This window comes from Bos indicus x Bos taurus, chromosome 10 (assembly GCF_003369695.1).
Source record: "Bos indicus x Bos taurus breed Angus x Brahman F1 hybrid chromosome 10, Bos_hybrid_MaternalHap_v2.0, whole genome shotgun sequence".
Taxonomy (NCBI): Eukaryota; Metazoa; Chordata; class Mammalia; order Artiodactyla; family Bovidae; genus Bos; species Bos indicus x Bos taurus.
The window spans coordinates 61,613,090-61,640,006 of NC_040085.1; the positions used below are offsets into that span (position 1 = coordinate 61,613,090).

The 26,917-nt window shown below is 41.1% G+C and overlaps 1 protein-coding gene across 2 annotated transcripts in view; it reads left to right on the forward strand.

Annotated features, from left to right (window-relative positions):
- Positions 1–26,625, forward strand: part of FBXO34 (F-box protein 34) — an 82,417-nt gene extending 55,792 nt beyond the window's left edge. For both annotated transcript variants that reach the window (XM_027554173.1, XM_027554172.1), the window contains one exon: positions 23,367–26,625. In XM_027554173.1, the coding sequence (XP_027409974.1) occupies positions 23,377–25,518 (2,142 nt within the window). In that variant the 5' untranslated portion in view covers positions 23,367–23,376 and the 3' untranslated portion in view covers positions 25,519–26,625. The remainder of the gene's footprint in view (positions 1–23,366) is intronic.
- The last annotated feature ends 292 nt before the right edge of the window (positions 26,626–26,917 follow it).

Here is a 26,917-nt window from a genome sequence, read left to right on the forward strand (position 1 = left end):
CATTACTTTTCAAAAGGACTTAAAAACAATCCAAATACCTCTTCATAGGTGAGACTGCAGGCCGGCTCAAGGTGTGTCTAAACATTCTCAGCGCGCACAAAATAGAACTGAGGTAGTTTGCAAAGGAGAAGAAGTAAAATCTAAAATCTGGAGTTGAGAGGCTCCATCACTTCCAAACAAATCTTGGTGGGCTCTACTTGCTGCTTGAGGATGATCAAGTAGCTTTCTATTAATAAGGCTCATTAATATGATTACCACACTCCACCCTCTAGTCCACATTGAAGATGACTGGTAGAGAAGGTCTAGGGGACTAGAGAATCAAGAAGGTGAAGGTTAGAAGTGATATTTACTTATTTACTTGATGCACCACATAGCATGGAGGATCTTAGTTCCTTGACTAGGGATCAGATTTGCTACCCCTTTAGTGGGAGCTGAGTCTTAACCACTCGGCCACCAGGGTTAATCACCAAAAAGTAACTTTTAGATTTGGGCCAAATTGTGTAGGTGGGGGCCACAGGTAATCTTTGGTATAAACATGTTGTGGTTAGATTTTGAAGTGCCTTGTCTTAGATCTTTCTATGGGACAATGTTGTTTGGGGCCTGTGTCTTTAGAGATTTTCCTTAACAGTTGGTTTAAAGCTAAGATCTGAGAAGAACGTTGGTGGGAAGAAAAAAAGATAGATTGTGATTTGAGATTTGTCACCTGAAACATCTACCCTGATTTTATCTAATCTTTTAGCTTATGAGTAGAATTAAAGAGCTTAGGAAAATCAAAGTATAATTGATTTTAGACTAGCCAAATCATTTTCTGTATGGATAATGATGAACCCCCTAAAAGCATAAGTTTAATTGTTATATCAGGAAAAAAGGAAAGTTTGAGATGCTTATTAGATATCCAAGCAGAGATTTCAGGTAGTCAGTTTACAAATCTGAAAGGTTGGGGGCTAGCCACTTTGCGCAGTGTGTTGGTTAATTTATTAACTGTTACCCCTGGGGGTGTGGGGAGCCTAGACTGTTAGTTCCCAAACTGTTTGAGGAGCCCTGAGGCATCATAGCTAACTTGGGCAGAATGTTTCAAATTTCCAGGAAAAGAGTACAGATGGTGCATCTGTTTTTTAAAAGTTTTAAAAAAGATGTTTGAGTTCTGTGCGTGTGTGTGTGCCCTATGCTGCTGGCATCAACCGAGAGCAGTTTTTGTATGTGCACCTATTGTTTCTTGGAGAAGGAAATGGCAACCCACTCCAGTATTCTTGCTTAGAGAATCCTGTGGACAGAGGAGCCTGGTGGGCTGCCCGTCTATGGGGTCGCACAGAGTCGGACACGACTGAAGCGACTTACCATGCATGCATGCATTGGAGAAGGAAATGGCAACCCACTCCAGTATTCTCACCTGGAGAATCCCAGGGACAGAGGAGCCTTTAGGGCTGCTATCTATGGGGTTGCACAGAATCGGACATGACTCAAGCGACTTAGCAGCAGCAGCAGCTATTGTTTCTTACAGAAGAAATCCTACATAAGCAAACATGAAATTTATATCTTACTCAAATCATTCCCCAGTGTATCAGTATACCACACAGCAGAACTTATTGTATTTAGAAGTTCCTGGAGAATGGGGTAGAGCATCTACCCTGAAAGACAGAAAACCACTGCCTGGAAGGCCAGGAAAGGACTGGTGGAGAATTGCACAAAATGTCTTTAAAAAGCAATTTATTTCTAAAATTCTTGCATATTTTGCATTCTTTCTCCAATTATATTATCCCATTCTTAAACCTTAAAAATGATTCAGGTTAATTCCATGGAATAATAACATTTGTGGCAAGAATGAATGGTTAAGTACACTCTTCTCTTTCAAGTGAGTATATTCTTCAACTTTGAGGTATGATGATTCAGAAAATTAGGGAGAGTTGAGAACTCTTGGATGCCATCAGACATCTTTAGAAGAACCATAATCTAGCAAATGAGCACTTAGATTTAGAACTGTCAATGGAATTAGTTGAAACTCAGAAGAGTAGGAACACCTAGTAAGTTAAAATCCATTTAGGTAATCGGGTGAAGAAAGTATGTAATAAGTGGAAGTTGATTAGGCCTTAAGGAGGAGCTTAAAAACAAAATTTTAAGCCATGTTTGTTCTGCCTTTAGGAGAGAGAATGGTGGGGGATGAGGCTGAATCTTCCTATATTGAATGAGTTCTTGGGAGGGAGAAATACTGACTGTTGCTTAATCAGCTTAAACTGAATTCTTCCTTAGAGTCTTCTTCTTTCTTCACTTTTTCATACATAACTCAAACCTCCTGGTTTAATACTAGAAAGGGGACAGTATAAATGGAGGACTCAGGTATTCCAGTTTCTGAAATCTTATGCCTGAATAGGGCTTCCCTGGTGGCTCAGAAGTTAAAGCGTTTGCCTGAAATGTGGGAGACCCCGGTTTGATCCCTGGGTCGGGTAGATCCCCTGGAGAAGGAAATGGCAACCCACTCCAGTATTCTTGCCTGGAGAATCCCATGGAGGGAGAATCCCATGGAGGGAGGAGCCTGATAGGTTACAGTCCACGGGGTCGCAAAGAGTTGGACACGACTGAGCGACTTCACTTTTTTTATGCCTGAATATATCATTAGTGCAAGATGCACATACCTCTCACTTCCATTGCCCTCCATATTTACCTTTATGTATCATATGTGTTTTATTCATGTCACCCACCTAGAACCCAGGTTTGATGAGAATGAAGATTTTTGTACTTGGCAAATGTTATACCTGCAACTTCTGAAAGATTTCCTGGTACATGCTCAATATATGCTCGATAATAGTGAATTATTGAAAGATCTGTTCTGTAAGATTTGAATAGAAGGAGAAATAATTACCCTTTAAAAAATGATTGTATTTCTTTTTGGCTGTGCTGGGTCTTTGTTGCTTTGCACGGGCTTTCTCTAATTGCGGCCAGCGGTGCTTCTCTTCCTTGAGGTGCATGGGCTGCTTATGGCAGTGGCTTCTTCTGGTGCAGAGCACAGGCTGTAGGGTGCTCCAGCTTCAGTCGTTTCAGCTCCTGGGCTCTAGAGCGAGGCTTTGTCGTTGTGACACATGGGCTTAGTTGCTCCTTGGCATGGGAATCTTCCCGGATCAGGGATCAAACCTGTGTCCCCTGCATTGGTAGGTGGATTCTTACCCACTGGGTTACCAGGGAAGCCCAGAAATAATTACTTGAACATTCAAATTAGAGACTGGAAATGGTTCTATACTTGTGAAATGGAAGAAAATTCACCAAAGGTGAATTTTTTAGGTTTAGGATTGGTGAAAATCCTCAAAGTTAAGGGGCCTTCTCTCTCTATGCCCGTCTAGAAAGTAGCAGTTTGAGTGCATCACCAGCGTTGCCTGTCTGGATGATAGGCCAGCCTTTTCTGTAGTTTTAATCAAATCACTGTGGTATGTACTTACAAATACATTAATAGTTTTTCCTATGCTGCTGTCATCCTCTTTTTCACTGTACAACTTCTGGTCTTGGGAGCAGTATCTTGTAAATTTGAAGAACGTATGAATACCATCCAAAGGAAGAAATTTATTGAGGCCCTTCAGTATGAGTAGAATTGAAAATTTTTTTACATTATAATGTAATTAAATATATATGAACAAAACTAGTAAACTTTGTATGCTCCTCGATTTACACAACTATCAAGAGAAAATAGGTACATGATGTATACAGTACTTCAGTATTTTTTGATGTTACTTTGAATAAAGTTTGGAAGCTAAATTGACACATGCAGTACAAATGCTGACATTCAGTCTGCAGATTCTTTTGTGTTTGTCAGGTTTTAAAGATGCGGTGGTTACTCACAGTACTTTTTCTCCATTTGAACTGCTGCTGAAACCTTTGTTAACATTATTTGGCTTTCATTTTGAATTAGAGTTTCAAACATTGGAGCATATCTGTAGGTATTAAATAATTATTTTCCAAGCAAATTCAGGAACTGAAGAATATTCTATTTAATCATGCATTAGTGTTTTAATATTTTTCTCACATAAACATTCCGCTCAGTAAAAGTAAGAATTAGAGTGAATATTACCCTCCATGACGACATTCAGTGTTGTGTGCAACCCTGAATAGAGGGGTTTTTTTTTAAAGAGAACGAAGTGTTGACTTTTTATTTATTTATTTCCGGCTGTGCTAGGTGTTTGTTGCTGCACGCAGGCTTTCCCTAGCGGCCACTCTTGGTTGTGGTGTGAGGTCTTCTCACTGCGGTGGCTTCTCTTGCTGCAGAGCATGGGCTCTAGGTGTGTGGGCTTAGTTGCCTCTCAGTACGTGGAATCTTCCCACACCAGGAATCAAACCCGTGTCCCCTGCATTGGCAGGCCGATTCCTAAGCACTGGACCACCAGGGAAGTCCTGAGTAGGCTGATGTTAAAGTGTCTACTCTCTTCCCTTGTAGCTCAGTCGGTAAAGAGTCTGCTTGCAATGCAGGAGACCCGGGTTCGATCCCTGGGTCGAGAAGATCCCCCTGGAGAAGGAAATGGCAACTCACTCTGGTTGTTGCCTAGAGAATCCCATGGACAGAGGAGCTTGGCAGGCTACAGTCCATGGGGCTGCAAGAGTTGCACACAACTTAGCGGCTAAGCTGCCACCACCAAAGTGTCTGCTTACATTTGAACCTGGTCTTAGCACTGTCACCTCTCAGGTGATGCATGTTAGCTTTTGGTTGCTCCCGGGACATTTTTAGTTCTTTGCTAATCACAGTAGAAGATGTTTTGGATACAGAGCTTTTTTAGATTGTCTTAAAACTGGGAGGGAAGTTTAATACAAGATGTTTAATACAAGATGGGACTGAGTGTCAGTTCCTGAAGTAAAACATATTGAAGAATGTTTTCAAAAAAGAGAACTTGGTGAGCCTCTTTATTTATTTAAATCTTTTATAACTTAAAATACGATGTTTTAAATTTTTAGCATATCAGAAGATGTTGACCTCTGAAATAATGACTACATCACTACTGTGATCTTGAGCAGGTTTCAGTTTCTGGGCTTTTATCTCCTTTTTCGCACAGTGGTTGCGGGCTGTGAACTACAAAAACACAGAGGAATATGAAGTTTGTGGTGACATGAGGACCTCAAGGGGATAGGTAGGCATGCAGAGATTGGGGAGAAAGGAGCAGCTGGCACAAAGGCCCCAACCTGCAAATAAGCTGAAGAACAGAAAGAGGGCTAAGTGAGATCTTTATGAAAGTGCTTTGTAGATACAAAACATTCCTTGCAGCTCAGGTGCAGTTACATTTAGGAAAGATGTTTGTTTTCTTTTTCCAATGGACTGGTTTGTTAGCTACAGGGCCATCTTGCCTAGCGAGTAGGATCCTGCTTTGAGGATCCTGCTTTGAGGATGGAAAGCAAGAATTATACCCATGAGTCACAAATTCTAGCAGTTTGTGAATTAGGATTACTGTTATGTTATTGTACTAATAATCTTGTATATAAGATTGGGCAATAGGACAGAGGAATAAGCTTGTTAATAAAAATTTAGGGGAGAGAGTTTTGTTTGGCTTTGCTGTTTGGTATCTGTAGTTTTGCATCTATTTAACCCAGCACTGAAATCTGATCAGGTTTTCCTTTGTGGTTGCTTTGTTAATAATTGAAGTACCTCACGGTTCTGGGTGTGAATTCTGCATACTTTATATAACTAATTTAGAACCAGGGAAGTTAGGGCTTTCTATTGAAGTAATTAAATCATTATGGTGTTTTTTTAGTGTAAGTTACATATATTTCTGTGTAAGTTACGTATATAATATATATACGTAATATATATATTATATACTTTGTGTAAGTTATGTATATAATATATATACTTATATTTCTATGTAAGTTATGTGTATAATATATATACACAGAAATAATCAAAACATTATAATAGGACATAGTTTATGCTTTTATATACCTTAAAGATGGAAGTTTAAAAATTTTCTTTGTGTCCTCTTTCTAGTTTGGATGTGTAGGAGCCTGTTTATCATCAGTTTTGTTAACACTGATATTGTTTTTTTTTTTAATCTATAAGTAAACATGTCCTTAGACAGCTGTGTTTAATATCCTAAAGAATCATGTGGAGACTTCACAGTGTTTCTTACCAAAACTTAGAATCTATATATTTTAGTATTTAAAGGATGCGGCTGGGGCTTTGAAAATGAGACAGAGGTTGCCTAACTCATAGCTGAATGCCTGCATATCTAGATTGTTCTGTTCTGGAGGTTCTTAGTAACATGGAAGTTTTTATTGTAGCTAAAGTGACAGTACGTGGAAATGTGTGTGCATGGCTGGTGAGCAGGATTTTCTTTAAAAGCTGATACTGCATAGGAATGTCTTAGGTAACTAGAGCGCTGGAAAAATGCTGCTGCTCAAGCCCAAGTACTTTTTGTTTTCAAGAAAACTGACCATGGGCTGGAGAGCCTCTGCGTCTCCACCTCACACACCTCCCATCTCTGAGAGAGCAGGGCACTAGATCAGGAAATGATGGGTGGAGCTGCTTAGTTGCATCAACTTCCTGGGCTGCCCAAGCATTGATTAGTCAGACACTCCTAATGTTCCAGGATCGGCTGGCTTCTTTTAAGTCCTCAGGCTTGACATTCATGCTCATGAAAACGCTTGGCATGTGCAGGGCACTTTGCTGCATGCTCTATAAGAGATACAGAAAGGAGTAAGATTATTCTTACCTTTCAGGAGCTTTACAGTGTAGTAGGGGAGATGAAGACAAGGTAGACACGGTAAGGGACCCAGGAGAGTATTCTGAGAATTCAGACAAGGCTTATGGTAACGTTGATGGGTAGGGCTGTCGCTGAGGATGAGACCTAGGCAGGGAGGGACCCAGTTCCGTTTCAGTAGTTCCTATGGTTAAAGAGTGATAAAGTGGGGAAGAAAGGTCAGATGGCTACTGTGAAGGTGAAGGCAAAGGAGGAGGAGGAACCAAAGCAGCAGCTATTTAATCATAAGCCCTGAGATTTCCCCAAAATTCTGTCCAAAATTGTTTTTGTGGATATTCTGGCACTTTTCTGGGGCAGAGAACTCAGACCTTTTCTCAGATTCTGAAAAGGATCCAGGTTCCAAGAAATTTGAGAATCAGTGTGCTGAGTTTTCAACCTTAGATGACTGAGAAGATGTTGAGGCTTTGTAGAGAAAAAGGAGATCATGTGGCACAACTTTTCTTGTGGGAGGTAAGGTGGAATTTGGGGCTTATTTCTGAGATTATGAAATAGTCCCCTGAGTGGGGAGGTTGCCTTGTCAAACTGGGTGTCCCACCTAGCAAGTTAGATGGATCCATTAATGATCTGGTACAACCCCTAAGGGCAGGTGTTTTCTTTCAAAGGAGTTCCTTAACATTATTTCCCCCTGTATTTGGAGTCCGGATTGATGAAGATGTGGGAGACGAGGATACTACTGTAGAATAATTCTGGCATTTTTCTTGGAATTCCTTTGTGTAAAGTGATCTGTACTTGACCCAATGAGGGATTTATAAAATTTCAGACAGGGATATACTCTTAAGGAGTTGATGGTATGTAGCTTTTTCTTTGGCTTTTTGTTCAGCTTGGATCTGTGTATGTTCAGTTATCTTTGGGTCTTTGATTATTTCCTGGGCAAGAGAAACATTTCTATTAAAATGAACTTAAAGTGACTGTTGTCTGTGACAGTTGTAAATATACTGTACTTGTAATTAGGAACCTCTGTACAGACCATTTAGTGACTTGTAGACAAATCATTTGATTGTTTTACTAATTGTTATATAAATGTATGTGTATATACACATACATGGCCTCATATAAAATATTATGAAGCACATTTTAAAAATGACCCAGCAGGAATTCCTTGGTAGCCCAGAGGTTAGGGCTTTGTGTTTCCACTGCAGAGGGCACAGGTTTGATCCCTGGTCAGAGAACTAAGATCCTCACGTGCCACGTGGCAAAGCGCCCCCCCAAAGAAATGACCTAGCATTTAGTATTTGTTATACTTAGTTGGTCAGCTTCCACACGGTTAGCTTCCACATTTGTGAAACGGGAATAATAAATAATAATAGTAATTTTATGTATCTCATACAATTGTCCTGAAGATGAAATTAATACATATACATACAAAATCAAACTCCATAGTTTACAGCTTAAGTACTCAGTAAATATCAATGGTTACATTATTAATAATATTAATATTTTAATATTAATAATATAATTTCCCCCTTCCCCATGAGTGAATGTGGGGGGTGACTGTTGTTAGAAGAGAATTTGCAATAAGATATCTTTAAATAGCAAAATTTCACATGTATTTATTTAAATGTTTATGTTTTTCTTTGAAGTTGTGAAAGTTAAGAGCATTTTTTGCGAGGCAGATTCAGGCATTAAGCTGCACATTTAGGTTACAGAATGAGGGCCTGGAAGTCATATTCGTTTGAGAAATGAGTTGCTTGGTCTTGACCACTGTTGTCTTTCAGTTCTTTTTTGACTGCCTGTGTGTTCGTCTCTCTTTTCTTATCTTTTTTGTGCCTTCTGGTTTATTTCCTGTTCAGTTTTCAGTAAAGGGCGTGAAGAACTTCTGTTGGTTGGTGCCCTGGGTCTGAACCAGGAAGGAGTACTGCATCAAACAGCCTGGGGCTTATCTGGGACGGACTTAACAATAATCCCTGCAGAGCTCCCTAACCAGGGAACCTGTGAATTCCAGTTTTCTCCCTCTAAATCAGAGGGTATGCAGTTCAACTGTGTGTGCATAATGGACATTTCTGGACTCATCCATCTATCGTTTTCAGATGCTTCCATTTATTTATTTCTCCTTTTAAAAAACTAGTAATTCTGAGAATATTTAGTTAGGTAACAAATACAGAGATGGTTGGATGGCATCACCGACTCAACGGACATGAGTTTGAGTAAGCTCCGGGAGTTAGTGATGGACAGGGAAGCCTGGCGTACTGCAGTCCACGGGGTTGCAAAGAGTCAGATATGACTGAGTGACTGAACTGAACAAATACAGAAATAATAGAATGATAAACCCCACTTTGCTATTGCTCAATAGCAATAATTTCAATAATTTGTCATCTAATTGCCAATCTTGCTTGATCTGTACTCTGAACCACTTCTCCACCTTTTTTTTTTTAATGTGGACCATTTTAAAAGTCTTTATTGAATTTGTTATAATATTGCTTCTGTGTTTGTGTTATTTTTTTTGGCTCCGTACCCCCTGCATTGGAAGTCAAAGTCTTAACCACCAGACCACCAGGGAATTCCTTCTCCCATGTTGTTTTGAAAACGTATCATTTAAGCTTAAAAGTTTTTAGGATGTATATCTAAGGGATGAGGACTTAAAATCACATACATACATGCACACATATATATTAACTTTTTCTGTCTCCTGTATTTCCTCTGAGACTAGTGCTAAAGAATAGAACTGAATTTTTTTAAGTGTCTTTTTTCCCCCCATCAGGAGTATGTAATGTCTGGTTGTGTTTCAGTTTCGTGATGTTAGCAGCTACTGATAATCATTGCCTAGATCCATTAATTCAGTAAAATTTGGAAAATGGTGATATCTATCATTCCTTCTGTTTATTTTGAATCAAAACCTGTCAGGAAATAAAATTTTACTTAATGCATTTAATGAATTAAATATTTTATTTTGAATTAATATTCTCTTTCTCTGACTTTGTAGTAGTGATTAAATATAGTACATGATTTGGTGTTGAGATGTTCTATATGCTGTGTAGGGTAGCTGATTACTTCAGGATGACTTCAGACCCACCTAGTTTATCAGCTTATGAAATTGTCTTAGATTGCTTACTGGTGGTTATTTCCTAGCAAGAAATAATTATTAGGGATAAATATGCCTTGTAATTAGTGTGTACTTGCCTACTTGTATATTATTAATTGCTGTTTTAAAGTCTTATTTGCTTATATAAGTCATTTTTTTTAATGAACTTATACAATTAATTCAAAAAGTCATTTCTGGGCAAAAAAATATGATTGATTAAAAATCATTTCTGGGTCAAAACTGTGTCTGCTTAGTGTAGTTAACTGTGGGATTACTTACTGAAGACCTTAGTTTCAAAATTGTGCTTTTTTTTTTTTTTTTGGTAAACTTGTAGAAGGGAGGCTTGGAAGGTGATCTGATATTGTTGAGTTTTGTAGTTTACAGTAAGTCCTATTTCTTAACCTGCATTTTTACATTTGAGTATTATTCACTGGGTTGTGGTGCCCACTTGATATCTTTGATGACCTTCCAGATATTCCTGTTAATATGTATTATATGAGTATTTTTGTTTGTTTATGGAAAGAATTAATTTGTTTAGAAAAACCCCATCATGTCTTTGGTATTTCATTTAAAGCAAGAAGCTGAAACTGGTGAACTGGAGAGTGATAGATCAATCTCAGGCCTAGTGGTCGGAGCAGCTCACAGAGAAGTTAATGACAGTATCTGTGGTGGGGTTAATAGGAGAGACTTTATTCAGTGAGTCTAAAAGTGACCAGATAACTAATACATTAGAGAACTAATACATTCTTACTATCTTCTTTACTCTCTTCACATCTTGTCAGGCTCAGTGCTCCTCAGGTGAGCTGAATTTGAATTCCCTTTCTAATCATAGCTGATAAGTGTAATTGAATTTATTCTTCTTATATATCTGCAGTGGGGAAAAAAACCTGATTTTTTCAATAGTATTCCAGATGGATCTTTAGTAACTTAATTTTTAGGTAATGCTTTAGAAAATAATAGTATAATAAATCGTTTTAACAAATAGCAGTTTTGTTTTCTGAGACACTTGCCACACATTCTTCTTGCCGCTAGTGCCGTGTTGAATCCAGCAGGCTATGGCCAGCCAGTTGCGGTGCTTGTGCAGTAGGGACGGATGTTGATCCTCTCTCTGGTTTCCAGATTCAGGCTGTATAATGTAGAACACATCATTCAAATCCAACGAACGTTTTTTCAGTAAAATTCTAGGGCAGTAGTGGTATACCAGGTAGACAAGGGTCCCTGTCCTTGGGGGCTTACATCTTAGTGAAATTATATCCACAGAGTTCCCTAGGTCGAATTCTATATAAACTCGTCCTTTGCCCAGTTGTGTGAACAGGTCCAAAGCTGCTTTTTGAGGAAGGTCAAAGAAAGTACTTTTGCATAGAGAGTAGCCAGGTTTAAAAATTTCACAGCACAATGTTATTTTTGCTGGCTGCCTTTGGTATTTAGAAAATAATGGAGCTTCTTTCACTAAACAAGATCTGCTAGTGATTTCTGCCTATCGCTGCTGCTGCTGCTGCTGCTGCTAGGTCGCTTCAGTCGTGTCCGACTCTGTGCGACCCCATAGGCGACAGCCCACCAGGCTCCCCGTTCTCCAGGCAAGAACACTGGAGTGGGTTGCCATTTCCTTCTCCAGTGCATGAAAGTGAAAAGTGAAAGGGAAGTTGCTCAGTTGTGTCTGACTCTTCGAGACCCCATGGACTGCAGCCTACCAGGCTCCTCTGCCCATGGGATTTTCCAGGCAAGAGCACTGGAGTGGGTTGCCATTGCCTTCTCCAATGCATGAAAGTGAAAAGTGAAAGTGAAGTCACTCGGTTGTGTCCGACTCTTCGCGACCCCATGGACTGCAGCCTACCAGGCTCCTCCATCCATAGGATTTTCCAGGCAAGAGTACTGGAGTTTCTTAGTTTAGATTTTCTGTAATAATATATTTTTTTCTCTTCTCCCCTCTGCCCACCTTTAGTGTTGGCTAGTAGGATTAAAAGTTACTCTGATACTGTTTGGTTGATCATTAGCTACTTCCAGGCCTTTGGAAGGTAGCTAAATGTAAACATAATTACTTTGTGTACTCAAAGAAAAGTTTTATATGAGATGTGTTATCAGATCAGATCAGTCACTCAGTTGTGTCCGACTCTTTGTGACCCCATGAATCGCAGCACACCAGGCCTCCCTGTCCATCACCAACTCCCGGAGTTCACTGAGACCCATGTCCATCGAGTCAGTGATGCCATCCAGCCATCTCATCCTCTGTCGTCCCCTTCTCCTTCTGCCCCCAATCCCTCCCAGCATCAGAGTCTTTTCCAATGAGTCAACTCTTCGCATGAGGTGGCCAGAGTACTGGAGTTTCAGCTTTAGCATCATTCCTTTTAAAGAAATCCCAGGGCTGATCTCCTTCACAGTGGATTGGTTGGATCTCCTTGCAGTCCAAGGGACTCTCAAGAGTCTTCTCCAACACCACAGTTCAAAAGCACAACTACATAAAACCCAGTATGTGATTTTTGTCGTAACATAACAATTTGGTCTCCTCAGTGCCTAACTATTGGCTTTCTGTAGTGTAGATTTCTCACATTTCCCATTGGAAAAATACTCATTTTTCACTTCAGTATTTAAACCGGCTGTGATAAGCTCCAATAACAGCCACAAAGCAACTTTCTCTGTTTTCTATTGATCATAAACTTCATTTCTTTACACGTGGTAATTCTTAAACCTTGACCACCCAGTGAAGACTGCTACTGCAGTCTTGATTCAACAAAGTATACAGGGATGTGGTAGAAGAATTACTAAACAGCTGGGCAGGACTGAGATTTAGGCAGCTTTCTTTGATAAACACTGGAGGTCAAGTCATCCCCTCCCTGCTTTCACCTCCACCCAGGATTGCTGACAAGAATCTTACATTTGTCTTCATCGATAATGGAAGCAAACTATTTTGCTTGATGCTTTAGTATTTGTTATCCTGAATTTTTACCTTTTCCCTCCTTCCTGAGGGATAAACCATTTTTAAATTTAGTGGTTTAGTATATAGCAATAGATATTTAATAAGGACCTACTATATAACACAGGAACCTCTTCTTAATACTCTGTAATGACCAATATGGGAAAAGAACCTAAAAAAGAGTAGATACATGTATATGTCTAACTGGTATACTTTGCTGTACAGTAGAACTAAAGCAACATTGTAGATCAGCTGTACTTTAATAAAATTAAAAATAAAATTTAGTTGTTTATAACAGTGTTATCGGGCCAACTTGTGCCCAGTGGGCTGTTAGGTTGCTTGGCTCAAGATTGAGGCTCAGGATGGAGTGGTATGAGTACACTGGCAGACAGGCACAGTGTGGGTGCTGCATTTACACTTGAGAATTAGTTGCTGTTCTGATTTATTTTCCTATGAAATGTTCTTTGGCAACTAATGGGTTTTTAAACTGTGTTCATGACTGGCCTTAGACTCTCTAACATTTATTCCCTAAAGAAGATGACATCCTTATGTCCAAGTTACATTTTAATCAAAATAGGACACATGTTAAAGTTCTGATTATTTCTTTGAATATACTGCATATGCAAATGATGTAAAAAATTGCTATTGCCTTAAAAATATAAATTCACATAAAATATGTATGGAAGAATGATTGGTTTCAAAGTTTTAAGAAAGCACTAGCACATTCAAAGAAGTAACAATTTTCTATGTAAAAAAATAGAAGTCTTCCTTTGTTTTCTGTAAGAAATATTGGAATTAGGAAAAATAAGTATAATATTAAAAGACAAAGATTTTTCCATTAAATTATACACTAGTAACCATCCAGTCCTTCCAAGAGAAGTTCAAAGTTCCCATGAAATGACTCTAGACAGTATTACTTTTAAAAAAAGGAGTGAACACCCTCCTGAAAAAAAGCCAGTCCCAAATATTTTGGAGCTCAGTTTGAGAAATATGGTCTTTTCTGTGTTAGAGTTTGTTCTGTTTTGTTGTTAAAATACACTGAGAGTTGGATGCATTCAGTCAATGCTTAGAGGTTAGTGGGAGTCTTTTTTTATGTCTCTGCCTGTATTCACACCCTCCTGATCTTGGCATTTTTTTCTGCTTTAATAGCCATAGAAGCAGTTCTACATACTTGTAGGTTAGTGTGGCTTCTTATGACACATCTGCTTAAATCATCACAGTTCTGAGTAGAAGTTTTATGTGGCACTTAAGAAAAACTGATCCCAATTTGAAAGATAGAAGCTTTTTGAATAGATGCTGTCAGATTATTTAATTTTGTGTCATAATTGAACCTAGGATTTTAATTTTTAATTTTTGTAGCAAAAAAATATATAGATCCAAGAGACTTATCTAATTCTGATCTTAATTCTACTACTATCTACCTGTGGGCTTCAAAAGCCATTTTAGTACTTTGCTGAAGCAGCTATTCCTTTCTGTAATGGTTCAGTGAAGAAGGCCATCATAATAAGATGTTCTCTGGAAGCATTTACATTTTTAAAGAACAGTGATTTATTTACTGTCTACTTTTTTTCATCCTCTAAAGGAAAACATACTTTTTTATTTCTCTAGTCTTTTGTAAATAAAGAGTAGCTCCTATTATACTGATAAATGACTCCTCTTTGGAATTAGCATTCCTGAAACTTTAATAAAGTAGAAAGAAACAGGAAACACCTTATCTTCCAACCAGATTAGGTAGGCAAGGCCAAAGTTAGAAAACAGGCCTTTGATGTCAGGCTTCCTTTTAGCACTAAGCCTCTTAGCACTAAGAGAAATCTCGTTCTTTTCCTCACTCTACTCCAGTATTGCCATTTGATTTCCTCAGTGATCAAGTTCGTTTCTCTGTAGACAAGTTAGTGTGATTCTTTAGACTCTAACATTTGTCTAGGCATTCCTCCCCCCGCCCCCCTCCAAGCAAAGTTAAATTCTCTTCCATGGCTTCATTTTCAGATTGTACAGTATGTTTGGGTTAGAGTTTTTTCCAGCTTTTTTGAGCTGAAATCAGAAATTGAATTGATAAAGAATACTGGAATTACTTGAAAGAAAGATTTTGGCCTTTACTGGAGGAGGAAAGTTGTTCAAGTTTTAATTGATTCATTGTTATATCTCACTTTATTCCTGGAAAGGACTTAAGGTAACAGTTGTGTACAAAGATCATTTATAGCCAGACTTCATGAGAGAGTTGCAAACATTCACTTTCACCTGCCATTCACTCCATGAATTTCTGACTCTCTTCTGTTCATCTGCTGCAGTTCCTCACAGCAGAGCACCTGGGGATCTCCATCACTAACTGGACTCATTTTTTTTTTTTTTTCCTGCTACACAGCGTGGCTTGTTGGATCTTAGTTCCCTGACCATGGATTGAACCCCAGCCCCCAGAAGTGAAAACACAGAGTCCTAGCCATTGGACAGCCAGGGAAGTCCCCTGGAAAAAATTCTTTATATGGCCTTGGGTAAAGTGTGTGATTGCTCTTTACTTTTATGTGCATCTTTTCTGATTATAATAGTAAGATATGCAGTATATACTCGTGAAAATTCTGGAAAAAGACATCATAATCTCTGTCCAGAAAACTTTATCCTCGTTGAATTTCTATTGCAACTGTCTTGTTCCTTTCCTCTTTGTCTTGGCCAGACTTGGATGCGGCATTTCTTAAAACTGAACTTACCTTTTCCCCTGCTCCATACTAACAGCTCACCTGCTGTTGTCGCCGTCTCACTAAAAGGTGCCACTCTTTATCAGGTTGCTGTAGCCATGAGGAGCCATCCTTGACTCCCTCCCTCAACCTCCATTTATAATCAGTCGCTACATAAAATCGTGCCTGTTTTTTGTTTCTAATCCATTTACTTCTGTCTCTTAGCTGGGATGCTGATTATTTCTTACCTGCCTCAGTTTCCCAAAAAGCATCATCTAACTTTTGAACTCCTAGGACTTTTATCTTCCTTCATGGCTTTTCTGGCCCGTTTTCTGTGCCCTTGAGACTAAACTTGGTGCTGGTGGTCCCTCTCCTCCTTTCACACACTCCTTCCTTCTCTGTCCTCTCCCTCCACCTTCTTCCCTCATGGACTCTCACAGCACCTGTACTGTCCCTTTTAACACATATCACACTGTATATTGTAATTGCCTATTTGATTTTACTGTCTCCTTAAACCTGGGTTCGCTCCCTGTGTTAGGAAGATCCCCTGGAGAAGGAAATGGCAACCCACTCCAGTATTCTTGCCTGGAGAATCCCATGGGCAGAGGAGCCTGGCAGGCCCCAGTCCATGGGGTTGCAAGAGCTGGACATGACGTAGTGACTAAACCAACCAAGGGCAGTAACTGTGTCTTACTCATAATTGCACCACTAAAGTCCAGCCCAGAGTGTTTATTAGTAAATTTTTGATGATAAATGGATAGAAAGAAATGGGTGGCAGTTAGTATGAAAAAAGTTTGAAGCTGTTTCCTTAGTTTTATGGCTCTGCCTAACTTAAAATTTGTATCTTAGGTGATAATTTTGGCTTTAATCTACCTGGTCCTGTGTTAATGGTCTGTGAACAAGCTTCCAAAGTTTGAATTATGAAAGGGCAAGGCAGGAGTGGGCTCCATGACCTTGCCTCTCATTGATGCAAGGGGTTAGGCTTTGTAGAGAGAAAATATGGCAGCTAAAACTAGGCAGTTGTGTAAGGGATGAACAAGAAGAGGAAGCCGTTTTTAGTGACTTGGTGATTGGATGGGAGGAGGAATCGAAGTGATTTCAACTTTTCTGGCGTGGTTGACTAGGTACTTAGTGCTGTCACTAGGTAGTCACTTTGATTTTTGAGATTCTTTTTGACATCCAGGTGAGTATGTCTGTTAGGCATGTCACAGCATATGAAGCTTGGGAGAGCATACCACTGGAGCATCATGAGCCTGTGGTCATTAAAACTGTGAGGTCACTTAAATATATAGCTTAAGAGTAATAATGATCTAGGGAAAGAACTCTGAGGAATACATCAGTGTTTAAAGACTGGAGAAGAAAAGCAGAGAGCTGGAAGAGCAGTGCCAAGAAACTGAGGAGTTGGAGTTAGACAGAAATTTGGCAATAAAATGGCTATTGACTTGTGTGTGTGTGTTTTAAAGAGAATAAAAAGTAAGAAGATGGGTCTGTCCTGAAGAGTAGATGCTTCAGTATAGACTGAATGGTGTTGGGCAGTTCCACCTCACGCCTGTCAGTAGCCTAGCGCCCCCAGCCCAAACCAGAACCCCACTGACACTCTTAGATCTAACACATGACTGACCTTTAAATTCTCTTTCAAATTAAATCTAAGGTTAAAAACAGATTCTTGGCCCAGTCCCAGAAATTCTGATTCAACAGGCACAGAGATCTTAAATTTTTTCAAGGACATTTCTGAGCATCTAACACTCATGTGTGGGTAGGTGCTACAACCCACATTTTACTTAATTGCAAGGAATCAGGAGTTTATTGTGGTGAACTTTTAAAATACAGATGTGTGAAGGGATTGGCAACCATGGAGATCTGACTGGAGCTTTCTGCAGCGCCTGTCTGTATTTAAGAGCCTGAGATGGGGTGGGGGTGGGCAAAGTGCGGCTGTCTGATGTAATCTCTCAGAGATGTAAAATTTTTATTTTACGGATTTTTGCAGTAGATGCCCTTATCATCCTCATGCTTCAAAACTGATTTCAACCCAACCTCTCAATTTTTGCAAGTTTCTCTGAGTCTTGCCAGCATTTTACTGTCTCAGGGCCTTCAAGCCCAGCAAAGGAAGGGCAAGCGGTTAATACCTCAGCCATCCTTCAACCAGTGGAGGACTTCAGCCTGTGCCTAAAGGTTCTGCTTCCTTTGGGGGTCCCACAGAATCACCATTTACTCTCCAGCAGTCACCCTGGTTGCATCAAATGACCTTACTGGCTTTTTTCCTTCACTGTTGGACCTTTCGTCACTCCTGTTCGGTGGGATCATCTACTTTAATCCTACTAAAACCTTGTCTATTAGTAATGTGTTAGTTGAGCTGACTTTGCAGGTTAGTGTACACAAACAAAAGCCTTCTATAATCACATTAGTTTCTTCCAAATGTCGCTGTCTATCAATAATAGCACCTAAAATACTGTGTGGGGGAGGAAGGCGAAGAGAACACAGCGTGCAGTGCAGAACGGCACACACATTGCGGAAGTTTAAATTTATTCACAGGCATTCTGTGATGAGATCATTATGTGCGAACTAATTGGATTCTTCAACACCTCAATTTCTTACATTTTACATGGAAGGTATTGAAGAGAGATGAAAAACCAGAAAATTGTTGATACAGAGGGCACTAGGAATATGAGAGAGGCCTCTTACATTCATTTATTTTACTAATATATATATCTTCTTCTTGAGGAATACTGGGTAACTCCTTGTAAAACTGACTTATAGAATATAATGATTCTGTATTCTATAAAATATACAGCTGTTAAAACGCTTCAGTGCACACAAGGAGGTGATCTCAACAGATGTAGGCTGTAATTGCCAAAGATCAGAAACAAATAAGTCTGATCTGTTTCAGTTCAGTTCAGTCGCTCAGTCATGTCCGACTCTTTGCGACCCCATGAATTGCAGCGCGCCAGGCCTCCCTGTCCATCACCAACTCCTGGAGTTCACTCAGACTCACGTCCATCGAGTCAGTGATGCCATCCAGCCATCTCATCCTCTGTCATCCCCTTCTCCTCCTGCCCCCAATCCCTCCCAGCATCAGAGTCTTTTCCAATGAGTCAACTCTTCGCGTGAGGTGGCCAAAGTACTGGAGTTTCAGCTTTAGCATCATTCCTTCCAAAGAAATCCCAGGGCTGATCTCCTTCAGAATGGACTGGTTGGATCTCCTTGCAGTCCAAGGGACTCTCAAGAGTCTTCTCCAACACCACAGTTCAAAGGCATCAGTTCGTCGGTGCTCAGCCTTCTTCACAGTCCAACTCTCACATCCATACATGACCACAGGAAAAACCATAGCCTTGACTAGATGGACCTTTGCTGGCAAAGTAATGTCTCTGCTTTTGAATATGCTATCTAGGTTGGTCATAACTTTCCTTCCAAGGAGTAAGCGTCTTTTAATTTCATGGCTGCAGTCACCATCTGCAGTGATTTTGGAGCCCAAAAAAATAAAGTCTGACACTGTTTCCACTGTTTCCCCATCTGTTTCCCATGAAGTGATGGGACCAGATGCCATGATCTTCGTTTTCTGAATGTTGAGCTTTAAGCCAACTTTTTCACTCTCCACTTTCACTTTCATCAAGAGGCTTTTGAGTTCCTCTTCACTTTCTGCCATAAGGGTGGTGTCATCTGCATATCTGAGGTTATTGATATTTCTCCCGGCAATCTTGATTCCAGCTTGTGCTTCTTCCAGCCCAGCGTTTCTCATGATGTACTCTGCATAGAAGTTAAATAAACAGGGTGACAATATATAGCCTTGACGTACTCCTTTTCCTATTTGGAACCAGTCTGTTGTTCTATGTCCAGTTCTAACTTTCGCTTCCTGACCTGCAAACAGATTTCTCAAGAGGCAGGTCAGGTGGTCTGGTATTCCCATCTCTTTCAGAATTTTCCAGTTTATTGTGATCCTCACACTCAAAGGCTTTGGCATAGTCAATAAAGCAGAAATAGATGTTTTTCTGGAACTCCCTTGCTTTTTCCATGATCCAGCAGATGTTGGCAATTTGATCTCTGGTTCCTCTGCCTTTTCTAAAACCAGCTTGAACATCAGGAAGTTCAGTGATCACACCATCGTGATTATCTGGGTCGTGAAGATCTTTTTTGTACAGTTCTTGTGTGTATTCTTGCCACCTCTTCTTAATATCTTCTGCTTCTGTTAGGTCCATACCATTTCTGTCCTTTATCGAGCCCATCTTTGCATGAGATGTTCCCTTGGTATCTCGAATTTTCTTGAAGAGATCTTTAGTGTTTCCCATTCTGTTGTTTTCCTCTATTTCTTTGCATTGATCGCTGAGGAAGGCTTTCTTATCTCTTCTTGCTATTCTTTGGAACTCTGCATTCAGATGCGTATATCTTTCCTTTTCTCTTGTAAGGCCTCCCCAGACAGCCATTTTGCTTTTTTGCATTTCTTTTCCATGGGGATGGTCTTGATCCCTGTGTCCTGTACAATGTCCCGAACCTCATTCCATAGTTCATCAGGCACTCTATCTATCAGATCTAGGCCCTTAAATCTATTTCTCACTTCCACTGTATAATCATAAGGGATTTGATTTAGGTCATACCTGAATGGTCTAGTGGTTTTCCCTACTTTCTTCAATTTAAGTCTGAATTTGGCAATAAGGAGTTCATGATCTGAGCCACAATCAGCTCCTGGTCTTTTGTTGACTGTATAGAGCTTCTCCATCTTTAGCTGCAAAGAATATAATCAGTCTGATTTTGGTGTTGACCATCTGATGATGTCCATGTATAGAGTCTTCTCTTGTGTTGTTGGAAGAGGGTGTTTGCTATGACCAGTGCATTTTCTTGGCAAGACTCTATTAGTCTTTGCCCTGCTTCATTCTGTATTCCAAGGCCAAATTTGCCTGTTACTCCAGGTGTTTCTTGACTTCCTACTTTTGCATTCCAGTTCCCTATAATGAAAAGGACTCTTTTGGGTGTTAGTTCTAAAAGGTCTTGTAGGTCTTCATAGAACTGTTCAACTTCAGTTTCTTCAGCGTTACTGGTTGAGGCATAGACTTGGATTACTGTGATATTGAATGGTTTGCCTTGGAAATGAACAAAGATCATTCTGTCGTTTTTGAGATTGCATCCAAGTACTGCATTTTGGACTCTTTTGTTGACCATGATGGCTACTCCATTTCTTCTGAGGGATTCCTGCCCGCAGTAGTAGATATAATGGTCATCTGAGTTAAATTCACCCATTCCAGTCCATTTCAGTTTGCTGATTCCTAGAATGTCGACATTCACTCTTGCCATCTCCTGTTTGACCACTTCCAATTTGCCTTGATTCATGGACCTGACATTCCAGGTTCCTATGCAATATTGCTCTTTACAGCATTAGACCTTGCTTCTATCACCAGTCACATCCACAGTTGGATATTGTTTTTGCTTTGGCTCCATCCCTTCATTCTTTCTGGAGTTATTTCTCCACTGATCTGCAGTAGCATATTGGGCACCTACTGACCTGGGGAGTTTCTCTTTCAGTATCCTATCATTTTGCCTTTTCATACTGTTCATGGGGTTCTCAAGGCAAGAATACTGAAGTGGTTTGCCATTCCCTTCTCCAGTGGACCACATTCTGTCAGATCTCTCCACCATGACCTGACCGTCTTGGGTTGCCCCACGGGCATGGCTTAGTTTCATTGAGTTAGACAAGGCTGTGGTCCTAGTGTGATTAGATTGACTAGTTTTCTGTGAGTATGGTTTCAGTGTGTTTGCCCTCTGATGCCCTCTTGCAACACCTACCATCTTACTTGGGTTTCTCTTACCTTGGGCGTGGGGTATCTCTTCACAGCTGTTTCAGCAAAGCGCAGCCGTTGCTCCTTACCTTGGACGAGGGGTATCTCCTCACCACCGTCCTTCCTGACCTTCAATGTGGGATAGCTCCTCTAGGCCCTCCTGCGCCCGCGCAGCCACGGCTCCTTGGATGTGGGGTTGGTCCTCCCGGCAGCTGCCCCTGGTCTCTGGCGTGGGGTTGCTCCTCCCAGCCGCCGCCCCTGGCCTCGGGTTTTGGGTAGCTCCTCCTGGCTGCCGCCCCTGACCTTGGACTTGGGTAGCTCCTCTTGGCCGCTGCCCCTGACCTCGGACACGGGGTAGCTCCTCCCGGCCGCCACCCCTGACCTCGGACTTGGGTAGCGCCTCTCGGCCATTCCTGCGCCGTCGCAGCCTGGCACTCTCGGCCGCTACCCCTGACCTCGGACGTGGGGCAGCTTCTCTCGGCCGCACTCTGTTTCAGGGGTATCTTTACTTTGTGTGCCTTAAACGTAAGGTTTCTCTTTACTTAGCTGGAAGATATTCATATCCATATTTCTTCTTTTAGCTGAGACTGGACTCTAGGAATTAAATTTGAAATGAAAGATAAATCTGTTCTGGATAATCACTTTGATTCTTGATGGATAAAACTGCTATCTGAAAGCAATCACTTTGAAGGCTGCCACAGTGCAGGCCTGGGTAACTGTTACGGAGTGAATGAGAAAGGGATGTGCCCGACTGCCCCATGTGTGTGTCTTAGACTGTATCCCGAGGAACAAGAGTGGGTTGAGAGCCTGCATGCTTAGACCCGTGAAAGCCCTTGCCTCACTCCCACCAATCTGTGACTGTGGGTGTTCATTTTGGGCTATAGGTCTATTTTGTGGGAGACCAGGCATCCCAACAAGACTTGTTTTTCTCAATCCAAGGTGTTCTGTGTAGCAGTGGGATATCTTGACATACAAACTAACAAAAATCATTAAATAATCTAGTATCCCAGTTCAGCTCAGTCATGTCCAACTCTTTGCAACCCCATGGACTGCAGCACACCAGGCTTCCCTGTCCATCACCAACTCCTGGAGCTTACTCAAACGCATGTCCATTGGGTTGGTGATGCCATCCAACCATCTCATCCTCTGTAGTCCCTTTGTCCTCCCACCTTCAACCTTTCCCAGCATCAGGGTCTTTTCAAATGAGTCAGTTCTTCGCATCAGGTGGCCAAAGTATTGGAGTTTCAGCTTCACCATCAGTCCTTCCAATGAATATTCAGGACTGATTTCCTTTAGGATGGAGTGGTTGGATCTCCTTGCAGTTGAAGGGACTCTCAAGAGTCTTCTCCAACACCACAGTTCAAAAGCATCAATTCTTCAGCACTCAGCTTTCTTTAGAGTCCAATTCTCACATCCATACGTGACTACTGGAGAAATCATAGCTTTGACTAGACTAGTATCCCAATCCCTCAGTTAACATTTCAACTCAGACCTGGAAAGGAAGTGACTTACCCAAGGTAAAATCACCCTGTCTAGCTAATTAGTGATATGACAAGGACTAGAACATGTACCTCTGAATGTAATTATCTTTGTAATTTATAAAATGGTTCCCATCTCCACCCCTGCTCAGGGAACGAAACAGGAACTTTTTTCCTGAATCAGTGAATTAATGAAGATTGTGGACTTTGTATTTTATCTGCAGAAAATCTGACAGTTAAGAGGTTATACAGATAGATTGTTAATTATAGATGTCTAAAAGATTGTTAGTTATAGATGTCTAAAATATTCAACAGTAAGAATAGCTTAGAAAGCAATATAACAATTCTAATAGACTGTTTTGCAATCAATAAAATGCTAGTTATGGTGACTTAGAAAAAGCATTAATATACCAGGGATTGTGGATGGGCTTCTTTTATCCTATTGTTTCTTCTATACTGTGTCTTATACTTAAGTGTCTTTAGTAAGTTCAAATTTCTTTACATTTAAAGTACTAATTTTATGTATAGAATTAAATAATGCCGGTCTGAAATTCCTTTAGTCACTCAGTCTGAAATTTATTTTCCAGCATGTAAACCATGGAAAGTAGTTGTTTTTGCTTTTGTTATTCTTGATTTGTATATGAAAAACTAGTGGAAATGAGAATTGGTAGAGATTTAGTGAACTGAAAGATAATGTTTCTTTTACTTGCTAGAACCATGTGAGTATAAGTTTTTTTAAAAAAAGCTTTTCTAAAAATAAAATCAGACTGTTAATCAAATGTGTATTTCCTTCTTGTAGAACCTCTGTTATGCACCTTAAGCCATACTGGAAACTCCAGAAGAAAGGGCAACCTCTGGAAATCGGCACGGGAACTCTGAGAACTCCTATGAGCCACCAACAGGCTATCAGGGATGAAGAATGCAAAGCTAGGTGTATGAAATCAAGTGTCTTTCCTTCAGCCTCTCTTGGTAAAGCATCATCTCGAAAGCCTTTTGGAATCCTTTCTCCAAATGTTCTGTGCAGTATGAGTGGGAAGAGTCCTGAAGAGAGCAGCTTGAATGTTAAAACCAAGAAGAATGCACCATCTGCAACAATCCACCAGGGTGAAGAAGGGGAAGGGCCGCTCGATATCTGGGCTGTTGTGAAACCGGGAAATACCAAGGAAAAGATAGCATTCTTTGCAGCCCACCAGTGCAGTAATAGAATAGGATCTATGAAAATAAAAAGCTCCTGGGATATTGATGGGAGAGCTACTAAAAGAAGGAAAAAATCAGGGGATCTTAAAAAAGCCAAGATACAGTTAGAAAGGATGAAGGAGGTCAACAGCAGATGCTACCAGCCTGAGCCTTTTGCATGTGGCATCGAGCACTGTTCTGTGCATTACGTGAGTGACGGCGGGGACGGCGTGTATGCCGGGAGGCCTCTATCGGTCATACAGATGGTGGCCTTCCTCGAGCAAAGAGCCAGCGCTCTGCTAGCCAGTTGTGCAAAAACCTGCACTAACTCACCTGCTGTGGTGCGGTTTTCCGGGCAATCCAGAGGTGCACCCCCAAACCCCGAGCCTTTGTCCGCCCCAGGAGCATGTGAAGAACCTGCAGAAAGGAGAAATCCTGAGGTTGGTGAAACACAGAGCGAGCCTGTCCGTGTCCTCGACATGGTAGCCAGGCTGGAGTCCGAGTGCCTGAAGCGGCAGAGCCAGCGGGAGCCCGGGAGCCTCTCGAGGAATAACAGCTTTCGCCGCAATGTGGGCCGCGTGCTGCTTGTGAATGGCACCCAGGCTGAGGAAAGCAAAGCAGACAAAGGCGCCTTGGAGGTTCCTGACACTCAGGTGAAAACTGTGGGGTCTGTATCTGTGGGCTGCAGCCCCTTAAGAGCTGACCGTTGTTCTCCTCAGGGAGACCAGGCCTGGGACGGCGCACCTCGAGGCTGCCCCTCGGTGCCGGCAGGCATGAGTTTGCACACAGACAGTGCAGAGTTCGAGCCAGATCAGCAGACTGCCATGAAAAGCAGCAACAGGCACGATGTGGAAATGACAGAGGAACTTGTTGGGCCACCTCTTCCTCCTCTCACCTGTCCCCAAGCCATTGAACTGCCCACAGATGCTGTTGATGGCATTAGTGAAGAGCTTGTGCCGCTTGCTAACCGAAATCCCGATCAGCGCAAAAGAGAATCTCTGTGCATTAGTATCACTGTGTCCAAGGTAGAGAGAGACCAGTCTTCCAGTTCGGAGTCCTGTGAAGACCCACTTCCAGGGATGTTGTTTTTTTTGCCATCTGGTCAGCACTCGTCAGGCCACTCCCAGTCAGATGAAAGCACAACAGAAGAGTCTTCCGAGGCCAGTCAGCTTGAAGAGGCTGCTGAAGGTGACAGTGCACCTGAGGAAAAAAGCGTCTCGGTTGATTCGTTTGTCCCACTGGCCTCTCCTGTGGAAAGTACATTACCAATGCTTGAGGCATCCAGCTGGAAGAAGCAGGTGTCACATGACTTTCTGGAGACCAGGTTTAAAATCCAACAGCTTTTAGAGCCTCAGCAGTATATGGCTTTTCTGCCCCACCACATCATGGTGAAAATCTTCAGGTTACTTCCTACTAAGAGTTTAGTGGCTCTTAAATGTACCTGCTGCTATTTCAAGTTTATCATTGAATATTACAATATCAGGCCAGCAGATTCTCGCTGGGTTCGGGATCCACGCTACAGAGAGGATCCGTGCAAGCAGTGCAAGAAAAAATATGTGAAAGGGGATGTGTCCCTGTGCCGGTGGCACCCCAAGCCCTACTGCCAGGCGCTGCCCTACGGGCCGGGGTACTGGATGTGCTGCCACCGGTCCCAGAAGGGCTTCCCTGGCTGTAAGCTGGGGCTCCATGACAATCACTGGGTCCCTGCTTGCCATAGCTTTAATCGGGCAATCCATAAGAAAGCAAAAGGGACTGAAACTGAAGAGGAGTATTAAAATGTATGTGCGAGGCAGCAGACCGATTTCAAAAACTGCAAACCACCACCTAGATACACCGTTTCAGTGAGTGTTGCCTCTCAGAGTCATCACTCCAGGAGAATCTCTGCTACTCTGTCAGGACCGCCATTGCTCAGGCATCTTAAATCTCTGAATTTATGATCCATGTAAGAAAACTGGTCTCATCATTTTATAGTGGTGCCTCACGTTTGATTCAGGGTTGTATCCCATGGTTTGATTCACCTGGCTGTGAATAACTATGCCTGTTTTCCCAAATCAAATCCTTGAGGACGAAGACTTGCCACCATCAAAAGAACGTTCAGCAGAGTTCATCACAGACTATGCAGGCAGTCCCCAAAAAGGGGTTCCGAGAATGTTTGGAGCACTGGCCCCGTATTTGAAATAAGTGAATAGTGTCCTATGAAAAGAATAGCAGTACTCTTGGATGAAAAGTATGCTTACAAAGGAAAAGTCAGGCACCTTACTTAGACCTTGTATGCTTGATCTGTGAGGTTGATGTTGTGATTGGAGGTGGATTTCATGCCCTGTGGCGTTTACAGTGTATATAATGGTTGTGTTTTCCTAGGGCTATGAAAGTGCACATTAAACCCGAGCGCCTTTATTTTAGATGAGTGCTTTTGGCCCCTCTGTAAATAACAACATTAAAATCCAGTTGTAAATAGTGGATGCAGACTGAACATAATCACCACAATGCAGCTAGGATAGTGTTGCAGCTACAATCGTGTGGGTTGGGTTTTTTTTTTTTTTTTGGGCTGGGGGGGTCTCATCTCAAATTTGTACATCCTGTATAAAATATGAATGTTTCCCAAATAAACTATGAATGTTTTCTGTATAATATATTAATGTTTCTGAGAAGAAACTCTAAATAGTTAAGAGGTTAACCTGTTGAAAGGATACCAAATAATGGTTTAACTGGACAACCTTAAAAATTAGCATAGAGAACAATCTTTTGTTATATTTTAGTGATTCACCAAGAATGAGAGAATATTATATAGTCAGATTATAACATTTTTGTCTATTCTCTTTCTGTCTGGTTACAAATTTTTTTTAACTTCAATAAAAACATGCATCTTAAGTGGAACCTGAGTTTTGCAGATTTGTTTTCTTTTTTGAGGTAATATTAGAGATATTGTAAACTCAGTCCCAAGACTTTTTTTTAAACACTGAGTTGTTGGGAGGGGGAGAGAGAATTCTCTTCTACCACTGGAAAGAGGCCTTCACTTAACAGTATGGGCTGACATTTTTACAAACCTTTAACACTTCTTTGCATTCGTCTGCCCACGACTGTCTATTTCCTATTGGATGAGGCATTCTTATCTATGCATGATGAGTTAATTGTTTAGAAGTCAGTGAGGATATATTCAGACCTGTGTTCATG